At 43.3% G+C, this 11040-nt stretch overlaps 1 protein-coding gene across 4 annotated transcripts in view; it reads right to left on the bottom strand.

Annotated features, from left to right (window-relative positions):
* Positions 1-2363: 2363 nt before the first annotated feature.
* The window catches only part of plekha1b (pleckstrin homology domain containing, family A (phosphoinositide binding specific) member 1b), a 30593-nt gene continuing 21916 nt past the window's right edge, over positions 2364-11040 (bottom strand). The window contains exons 12-13 of one of the 4 annotated variants that reach the window (XR_004500790.2): positions 7434-7608; positions 2364-4475 (exon numbers count right to left, since the gene is read on the bottom strand). Coding sequence is in view for 3 of the 4 variants with exons in the window: in XM_033611143.2 (XP_033467034.1) it covers positions 4098-4475 (378 nt within the window). In the remaining variant the exon portion in view is untranslated. Of the gene's footprint in view, positions 4476-7433; positions 7609-9327; positions 9402-11040 lie in introns of all 4 variants that reach the window. The other 3 variants (XM_033611144.2, XM_033611145.2, XM_033611143.2) reach the window with 3 other exon arrangements.

Raw genomic sequence — 11040 nt, 5'->3', positions numbered from 1 at the left:
ACCATGTTGCACCGCCATGTTTCTATGGTAACCCAGAATGGACAAACCAAACTCTGGCTCCAGATAGAGACATTCACAGTTTCACATTAGTAGTAGTTAGGCTACTAAACCTCAATTTACTCTGAGGCCACAGTTCATTTGCCCTCTGCCTCACCTCTCCATCATGCTCACTGACAGGAACCTGCCACTTTTCATAGAAAACAAAAGCAGGTTCTCTGTTTTACACCCAGCAGGTCAGAGTCTAAGATCACTGACTGCGCGGCCAAAAGTGCAACACTACAGAGAGCCTTTAAACAATGATCTTGTGCTCTGTGATTAATTGTTCCACTGTGGAGCATGTGTTCTCTCTGAGCACAAATAAATAATCTTCCTCCTAACTGATTAAAGCTGCTGCATAAAACCAATAATCATGATAGTAAAAATTATGATGTAGAAACTGAGCACAAAACACATGAGCACAGGAAGTGTGTGTGTGGAAGAAAGAAAAGCAGCTTCAAAGCTGTTGGATTTGATACAAAATTAACTCTACAGAAGGACTGTTGAATGTTTGACGCACGGAGCGCCGTGCATCAGCTCAGATAAATGTCTTCATCACACTCAGTGATGTTCTTACGTAACTCCTGGAGGTGTGGGCCGTGGCTGCAGCATGTTACAGTGCTGTGGGATCGACGCTCCGCAGCCGGCGTCCAGAAACCATGACCTCACGACCAACAGCCGCCTCACCAGAGTTTATTTGGAGAGCCTCCACCCGATGAGGAGCAGCATGAAGAATGGGGACTTCCTGCGGCCATAAATCAGGACCAAGTGCCTGAAACAAGGAAATATGTGAGAAGATTTACCACACTATGAAAGAGTGAAACCTGGTGGATGAACACAGAGCTGCTCCTCACTGAGGGACTTAAACCCACAACCACCTGTCATCATCATCCACGCGCTCTCAAATGGATGTTATTTAATATTCATTATGTAAAAGCAAATATTAAACTGTTACTAATTTTAAATGAGACGTAGATGAAAGTGATTTTGATGAAACATAACTTTTTAAATCTCAGATTTGCGTATCTTTTTTTTTCATGATGGAAGCATTCATCCAACATGATGTGTTCAAGGATCACTGGAAATTTAAACATCCAACAATCAATTTTTAAATTTCTTTTTTACAGTTTCTGGCTGTGATGGGTGGTGTAATTTTGGTGAGTTTTACAGCCATATTTTCTTTAAAGGTCTCCCAAAAGTTTGAAAAAAAAGCTAAACATTTTTAAAGAAAAAAAGTCAGAACATTTTTAAAAAGTAAAAAATTGCTAACATTTTTAAGGAAAACAAATAAGGAAAAAATGGCCAAATTTTTCAAAGTAAAAAAAAAAAAAAAAGAAGAAGAAAATCGTCCAAAAAATCTTTTTTCACAAAAAAAAATTTTGAAGTAAAAAAGTAAAAGATTTTAAAGGAAAAAAAGGCCAATTCATTTTGAAGGATGAAAATCACAAAAAAAACAAAAACTGCCAAAAAAAAAAAAAAAGAAAACTGAAAATAAAAAAAAAATCACCAAAACTTTTTAAAGAAAACACGCAATCATTTTTGGGTTCACCATGAAGGCATGAGAGAAAAACAAAATATTTTTTAATCTTTTTTTTTTTTTAAAGAAAGTGAGTCATTGTTATACAGATGATCATTTAGTGGAGTATTCCTTTAACGTAGCATCAAACCACTGTTATCGGGGTAAAGACAGAGTGAAGTAATGGCGCCCTGAGCAGAGAATTAAGTCACACTCCCTCCCGTATTCTGTGTGTATCCCACTGACTTGCTCATCACTGCTGCTCTGAACTCTGCTCATATGGGGGTTACTGCTGATATCAGGATGGTGTCATCGACAAAGTAAAGCACCCACCCTCTGGCCTCCCTGGTTAACACCATGAGCTCTGTCAGCACTGTTTCTGTTGTTAAGTGCTGGTTATGGAGTTAGCACCGTTAGCTGCTAGCCGCTGGCTCTGTCACCTCTATGTTCAGGAATGTGTGCACACAATTTATACACTCTGTATTTCACATAAAGTTTCTTTAAGGAAATAACTGTGCCTTTTTAAGAGTAAAAACAAAGATTTACATATTGAAAGCAAACCAATGGGTTTGGAGCTGTGTGTGCCACAGACAGGAAGTCAGAAAGTACTGAAGGACTGACATTGTTTGTTTTTTATGATAAGAAAAATACAGAATATTTTTCCCTTTTCTTTTACTGCTGCATGTTACTTTTCTCCATGAACCACAAATATGAAATGATAAGTAACGTTTGCTTTCAGATCCGATGTGTCCAACTGCTACTGCAACTCATCCACCTGTCGGCAAAGAAACACACCTGAACCCAGCTCAAATCATTTTCAAATTTCTTTTAATAAACAGAGCGCATGGTCTGAGACTCAAATACACACTAAAAAGGGTCAAAACAGCTCCTCACTTTTTTTTATCAACTCTTTACAAAGAACATTGCAGGCACTTTACCCAGCTTATCTTTAACAGGGAACAATAGTGGAGGGGGAGGGGTGTGTGTGTGCATGCAGCCATGCACACCTGTTTTACAAAAGTCAGTAAACAACATGTATGTGAACATTTTTTTCCTCAAAAGCATCTCACCGCTGTGAATCATAAAATCATCATCAAAACTAAAAGGACATAAGAACAAAAAGGAAAACCCACAACCACACGGAGTGCCGCCTCGCAGCCGAGGAACCAACAAGAACAAAACGACAGAACATGGCTGCTGAGTTTCATCCAGCTCCCGAGTCCAAAAACAACATTTACAGATGGACAGTACGAGTCGGGTTTCATTTTTAAACTAAAACACATACACATCAACATGTGATGGAGTCACAGAGGAGCCGTGTCATGAGGAGTGATGCTGGTGAGATTCAGTCCACAGCTGTGAGTCCTTTTTACGAACGCCGCTTTGTGTCGTTTCATCTCGTATTTTAAACATAAACATTGAAAGACATTTGAATATTTTACTGTTAGCGCTGAGCTCTGACTCTCTGCTGGTTTATACAGCGAGGAGCTCATAACGTCTAATCACGGATCAACGTGTCCTGTCAGCTTTGGTTCATTTCAACTTTTCGCTTCAGTTGATGCAAATCTTCTACGGATTTACGTAAATTTTTTGAAATTATGTTGCTAATTTGAAATGAAAAGCTGTTTTTCTTTTCAGAAACGTTGACACTTCATAAATACAATGTTTTCACAAACCCACATATTGTATCTGTAGGTGACGCACGGCAATGATTAGACTACTAGCAACTGCACTGAAATTTACAAATTATGGTCTGTCTTATTTGGGTATGTTGAGCATTAAACCCTCAGCGTTAAAAATTCTGTGACCTCCTGGCTTATAATAATGTTATAATCCATGAACTACCTCCAAAGACAGCATGATGTCTAAAATAAGTTTGTTGCTCTTCATTCCCAGGACTCTGGAAACAAAGTGCAGACGTGTGTATAAATGCGACCTCAGTGAATTTGAGCTTTGAACCTCTGAAACAAGTTTGACCTTTCTACTGGAGAGGAGAGAGAAGACGGTAAAGGTTCTCCAGTGGAAATTTAGGATTAAAGAGTTTAGAATATCAAGCGGGATTGTCTTAAAAAATTATCTGAGAAGAAGCTGGATTAGTCAGTCCCTCAGCAGAGTCGACACAGACAACAGACACTTCCTGTTTCTGACAGCAACATCTGTAAAGAAAACACAACTGCAAACTTTGGTTCGTCTGTTTCTTACACGAGTCGTGAAACCAGCCCATCGCTGTGCGGCGAGATGGGCTCACGGTGAAAACGTCACTGCACAATATCTAAGATTTATTTTTTCTTCGCATGACAACGTGGATTCTGTTTGCCAGCAGCAACACTTTGTAAATAAAATCCGGGAAGACAAAAGTGAAGGAAAACACGGCAGAGGAAGGAGGTCCGATTCCACGTGTGCACACATACAAAACAATGGTCCCAGGAAGTTTGGAGACGGATCATTGAGTCAGTCAGGTAGTTTGTGAAGCACGCAGAACAACTCAGGAGCTTATGTTGAAGTGTGTGTGTCCTTTACAGATTGTCAATCATCATCATCATCATCAAATCAGCGTAATCTGCATGTCAGAATTCTCAGTGGTGCGACTGTTCAGCTCCTCCTCGCCACCGCCATCAACTAACCCCAGCCGGGCGATTTCGCTGCGCCGTTTCCACGGTGACTTGTCCAGCTCTGTTACTTCGAAGACTGCACCGTCTCCTGCAGCGACAGGCGTGAGCGTGCCGGCGGCAGGGGCATCATCACCGACTGAACGCCGCTCAGCCTCCACGGGAGCAGGCCCAGGAAGTTGTCCTGGTGGTGCGTGTCCAGAGTGAAGCTGAGGGCCCTCTGAGGAGGACTGTGGGTGGTGCGGCTCCTCGTCGCAGGGGTAGTAGAAGGTGGAGCAGGATATTGGGGAGGGAGAGGAGAGCTCACTGCGCTCCTGGAGAGAGAGAAAGAGGAGAGGAGGTGAGAGGCAGAAGAGGAACACGGTGGTGAATGAAGGACGGATGAATGGGTGGAGAGCAGCGATGACTCAGTGGATGGATGATGGATGGAGAGGCAGAGTGAGGAGAGGAGAAAATAAAAAATAAAGGGTAAAAACTCTAAAGGTTCTGTGTGTAACATTTTACATGTATTAATTGTATTTCATTGCCAATGGGTGAACAGGTTGTAATGCAACTTGGGACCTTCCCCAACTTTCTCAGTTGCCTCTAACATTCTGTGGACTGATTTCTGGGGGAAGGACTCCAAATCCAAAGGATGTGATGTTATGTGCACCCTGAGCGCCTTGCCTCTCTTCAGCTCCTCTACAGTGGGCAACACTAGCTAACTTTAGCTAAGAGATAAAGTCCACTAACGCCAACAAATGAAAATCGCCCACCACAACAGAGTCCACTCTGTGTTTCTGTTACATACATTTTGCAGCAGCAGCCCGGGGGAGACGGACAGTTAGTTTGCATCTGTAGCAATGCGAATTTAGCCAGAGCAGGACTGAGTGCTGTGAGGTTTAGTCCAAGACCACCCTCTCGACCATCCCAAGTCCCCTCTGCATCAGCAAACTTTCTGTTGCTGCTGTAACGCAGGTTAGACCCGCCAGCCCACTGTGAACCGTGGGGCTGGGCTGAATCTGAGTTGCTACAGTGGCTAAGGTCTGAGCTGCCGTCCGGTCTCCTCCCTGGGAAGAAGTGTCTTAAAGGCAGGGAGTGAGGTGGAGGTTCCACGGGCTGCGCTAGCTATCTAATTCTTGACTCATTTGTGTCTGATAACAGTAAGTCCATTAAATTCATTGTCCTGTATCATAATTTTAGTTCCCCGTCTGTGTTGGAAAAAAAATCCCAATGTTAGCGGCAGCACTGACGGGAAATATGTTGAAACAGTGTGGTTTTAGCTGGCTAATATTATCTAGCATTAGCTTGCCTGCTAACCTGGACAAATTGCTAGCTTGCTAACGTAGCAAAATCTTATCTTATGAAGCACTTAACACCAGATCAATGCAGTGTTGCTTAGTTACAGCTAGCTGGCTAACCATAGCTTGCTTGCTCATTAACATTATCGCTAGCAAAATACTATTTGAGTGGATGTGTCAGTTGGCTATCTTGCCAAATGAAGTTGTGGTGAAAGTTCAGTCAGGAGGACAATTCTTTTGCATGCTTGGGTCTGTCATTTATTTCTCTCAGTATTTGCCATTAAGCTGTTCTGTCAGCTGATCACAGTTAACCAATAGCACAGCGACACACCTTCTCTGTTAGCCTATCATCTTACTGCTACTTGCTTTAAATATGGTTCTCTCTCTGTCTGTAGTTCTTTCATGGTGCTGTTGTGTGCACCCTACACCTCCCCATCACTGCCTAGTCTTTGCAGATTCATCGGCCTCATCAGTCTCAGAGTCATCAGCCACCACCACCTCCAGTGTCAGGACTCAAAGGGGGGATTAATGTTGCTGCTGCTTAGTTGACCATCCATTACAATCAGTTAATCTGCAATCTGTGCTAAACAACCATCTTTACTTAATTCACCTGTCTCTCCTGACTGAAATTCCTTCACCACCTAATCTGCTGTTGGTTGCTTTGTAACGTTAGCTGATAAAGGGAACTTACACACAATAATGTCCTCATTAACATGGAGCCAAACGCTCCAAATGAAATAAAGGAACATTACAGAGAGTAACATTACTCTAAATATGATTGATATTTATTTTCCAGCCCTTTCTCAACATGACTCTCAATCATTCAGTCTCGTTACTGTTTTGGCTGACGTCCAGGTGCTTGCTCTAAGCTTCGGAGTGTGAGCAACAGGATGCTGACTGCAGTAAATCTAACGGCCTCAGAGACACAAGGGTCACTGATAACAAGGACAGTTACAGACAGAACCTTTAAGACAAGAGCATCTCATTAAGCTGCAGGTCGAAATAAGGAACTTTAACACCATTTTCACTGGTAAACTTGTTAAACTTTAAGTTGTATATTTTGGAAAACACTCTTCTGCACTTCCAGTTGTAGTGACAGACAGTTCAGAGTTAGGTTTGGAGTAACTAGGTCCAACAGAAATCATTTAGCTTTTGTCACTGATGACGTTCAGATTACAGAAGAAGTTATGTTTGCTGGTGATCGAGGAAATATTTAGTCGATAGAGTTAGGTGAATTGACATTCGCTCTTGATGTATAAAGAAAATAACAACATGCATATCAGGTTTGATGGGTTAGTATTAAGTTCAGCAAACACTTGCATTAGTAGAGAAAGTAAAGGCAGCAGCCGGAGCCAGATCCCAACATGACAGAATTATTAACTGTGAGTTCACTGATCAGTTTGAGTGTCAACACAGAGTCACTACAGGAAGTTTCTGACAGCTTTCATAACTTAGATCAAACGTAATAATATAAGATACTGAGGACCTCCTATCCACCTTATTCCTGGGGGCGCCCCAGAAATGAGTCCCAAAACCAGACATGAGTTAGCATGTTAGCACTTCCTGTTCCCTCAACTCGAAGTCAACGGGTTTTTGGTCAGATGTCTGAAATAAAGTCTGTGGTTAACACAAGCTGAGGAGACTTTTATGTTTTGTTTTACGACATAAAATGTTAGTTAATTAGCGTATGGTTAGCTTATTGTCACCTCTGGAAATGCCAGTTCTGGTTCAGCAACAGAAACTTGCTGAAGGTGTCATGGGGGCGAGGAATAAGGTGGATATGGCTGCCACAGAGTGCTAACTCTCCTAAAGGAAATTATTTCCAGTCCTGGCATGTGCAGCGTCTGTTTTTTGGCTCATTATTCCAGTTACGATCACATTTTACCTGCCAGCTTATCGCTGAGATACGGAGTCACACAATATCCATCCAAAGGAAAAGCTGTGAATCGTGACAGTAACACAGGGGCTCATGCAGTTACAAGCAACACGTACGAGCGAGCGATGCTGCAGTTGCCAAGGAGCAGGGCAGGATCGAACAGCAGTTGCTAAAGAAGCGGAGAGGCAGTGGGGCTTGGTGATTGGACGATGAGCAGCGGTGGGAAGTGCAGGAAGTAGGCAGCGGGGCTCATTTGGGGAAGGTTAGTACGTCACTGTCACACCTCACTCTCTGAAAGCGCGCACACACACACACACACGCAGAGGAAATACAGAGAGACACAGAGGATTAGCGGAAAAACAAAAAGAAGAAGCTCGTGATGAATTTGTTTGTTTTGCCGGGAGTCAGGAACGCTGTAAATGTTATTAAATGACACACAACATGAATCAACAGCTGAGACAGAGACGGAGAGAGAAGACACATAAAGAAAGTTCAGAGATGACTGGTCATGTGACGACAATGAGAAGTGAAGTTTGACGTGTGGATGGATGGATGGCTTCTACGTCTGCTGCCAATATGAAACATGTAAAAAAATGGTGAGAAGCTGGTGTGTCTGCGGACCAGTGTGTGGCGATGGCGGGTCAATGAGATGACAGTGATGCCTGGGTGGGACGGGCTGTGATGGAGGATGAGGATGCTGCCAACAAACAGTATTCAGGCATGACAGGATGAGCAGAGTTGAGCCAGTGAATCTGCCAAAGAGCTCGGGTCAACTATCTAGACTTCAAATAACCAGGAATTTTTCATGCAGCACTCACAAACCTTCACGTTTCAAATATGATTCACCCAAATCTGCAAACTATCTCCCTGCTGTTGCTACAGACTCCAGCTGTGACTTTAAAGGGCTGTTCCGTTCAAACTGTACGGATAACAGCAGCTTTAGGATGGACGAACACTACAGGGTTCATTCTGGATGTAAAAACAAAGGCCTCAGTTGGACTGGGAATTCCCACTGGAGGCAAGACGAGAGCGAGATGTGAGTGGCGTGTAAGCGTCCTGTCGTCCAATCCACACTGATTTCTTCCTCGGTAAACTTCTCAGCTGTCTGCCTGCAGCAGCTCCTGAAGAAACGTAACGTCATACAACAGTTCGTATAATATCCTTCAAATTTGCACCCTATGTATGACGTTATGTCTTTTATGTTACCGTGGTTAGGTCTGGGCAAGTGAAGTTACTGTAGTTGGGTTTAGGAAAAAAAACTTGGTTGGGCAACTTTAGGTTTAGGCAATTAAAGTTATGGAAAAGAAACATGGTGACAACGTACCTTAAAATGACTCGAAGTTCATGCAAAGTTCACACGGTTTTAAGCACTGTCTCCTGGAGACAGTCCTGTGCTTTGTGACCCAACCTGCCTCCTTACTGAACTCCTCAGGACCACTTCTTTCTTTACTCTTGTCAGTGCATTTGTCAAGTGACGAATTACTGGCTCATGGTACATTACTGTACATAGGAAAACATTCAAACAGTGCATGAGAACAGGCTGCCTGGGGAGATAAGCGGACGGCACCAACCTGACTTCACCAAGCTAACTGACAGCTAGATTGGTCACCATAGCTACTTTAGTTGGACGATATATTGTCCCAGAAATAATTGCAATAAATTATATTCTTGACATTTTTAGACTATTTTATGCCACTGATGCACTGATAATATAACAGCAAAATAATGCAAATACAATCCTGGGGATGCACGATAAAACTACAAATGACAGATTTTTTTGACTCGTTGTCAGGGGTTGGCGAGCTAACGCCTATAAGGACTATGATTCTTCAACTCCAAAGAACTGCTGCTGGCTACCGCTAAGCTACACCACACTCTCTAAACGCTTTCAGTGTGGATCGGCCGGACTCAGAACCAGAGAACTCCTGTAGTGCGCAGGGTAAGTGCTCAGTAAGGGGAGGCTGGTGGCGAGGGTTAATGTGGGGGCGGGGAGGGCGTGGGGTCACATACGTGCTGCATTCACCACTGCAGAATGGCGTATACCTCTGTATACAAGGGCTGGACAGCCGTCTGGCCTGACGGATCTGAAAACAACAGTTTAGAGCACAGCTCAGTTACAGTCATGTGAAGAGCTCCTTTCCAAAACACCACATGTCCGCCTGTCCGCCCATGGAAGGACTCACAACATCCCATCAATGGTGACGGCACAAAGTTTGACTTTAGAGTGAGAGTATGAGCTGTGAAATCGTCTTAAAAAGCTGAGACATCCTTTAAAATGTCCCGAATTCACTCAGAAAACTACTTTGTTACAAGAACAAAAACCTCCCACTAAATTTTATTTACAGTAAATCTGTCCGAGAGACAGAGAATGGGTTTCCACCAGGGCTGCACGATTATGGCTGAAATGTTTATTATCATGGTTTTGATCAATATCAAGATCACAATCATTCATCATGATTATTCATTGATTCTAGGGACAAAATATTTCTATTGCACATTCATGTTTAATCTGCAGCTTTCACTGTCACACTGTTACATCCCTGCTGATGTTTCATGATCCTGGGCTCCAGTCTGCGCTTTCTGTATAGACTACTTCCTGTTCAGTCCTCTTGTCATGATTGGTCTTATTTCCTGTCTTTGTGTGTTCTCCCACCTTAGTGAGACGGTGCTTCTCAAAGTCAAGGATGCTTCCTTGGTAGGATGGGTCCTTCCAAGTCTGGTCCTACAAAAGCTAGACAAGACTCAGTCCTAGCTTTCAGTGAGCACACACTGGAACAGGCTAGCAAAGAGGCCCCGCCTTCTATTCTGGCAAGTCGTACACAAAACAGAATGTGGGCACTTCATGCCTCCTGAGGATACACACGCACATCCTTGAAAATTCTCTAGAGAAAGGACTTGGTCCTCGGTTGAATTTGAAGGATCCCTGACATAGGGACAGTCCTTTGCAGGATTCAGTGACATGGGAACCATCCCAATATCCCTCCTTTACTCCTCTGTCCTCCGTCCTCTTGACCTGGAAATTGATTGAGACCCGCCATCCTGAAGGACGTCCCAGTTCCTTAAACGAGCTCGGAGGAGTTTAGAAGAGAGAAGCAAGGAGGGATCTCTGAGGAGTGATGGGCGAGGACACACAAGAGCAGCCTTCAGGGAAGTCTTTAATTGGCTGACACGCCCCCGATTTGATATCTATTGACTGGACTCCTTCACCAGTGATTCTACTGATGAACGCATCTCATCATTACGTTAGCTGGCTTTTGGGTTTCCTGGTTTTACAATGATTCTATCTGATTCCTTATTTTGCCTTCAGACTGCCTCTCCTTCTTTTTGTCATGGCTTTAGAGCCAGGTCATGATGGTATTAATGCAGAGAGCAGGTTGTTCTTGATTGTGTTTGTTAAACAGAGAAAACTGCTGCTCTGACACTGAGAACTGTGTCTTTATTAATATCAGCATGGTGCACTTGTGTGCAGATACAACCAGCTGTTAAAGCAGACTGACAGCTGATCCAGCTGTGATCAGCTGCTGCGTGATGCTTCAGAGGAAACCATTCCTCATTTCTCCAGAAACATATTTCCTTGTTCCTCTCTCCTCGCCACGAAAAGACGAGTGAGGGAAACGTGAATGCAATTTAGGAGACATGGATTGGTGTGCACAATCTTTCCATAATCTCAATGACTGATCTTGCATTCATGTTTCCCTCACTTCCGTCTCTTCCTTATGTCTT

This window comes from Epinephelus lanceolatus, chromosome 21 (assembly GCF_041903045.1).
Source record: "Epinephelus lanceolatus isolate andai-2023 chromosome 21, ASM4190304v1, whole genome shotgun sequence".
Classification (NCBI taxonomy): domain Eukaryota; kingdom Metazoa; phylum Chordata; class Actinopteri; order Perciformes; family Serranidae; genus Epinephelus; species Epinephelus lanceolatus.
Note: the sequence above shows the minus strand (reverse complement) of the source record. Positions and strands in the feature narration are given on the sequence as shown.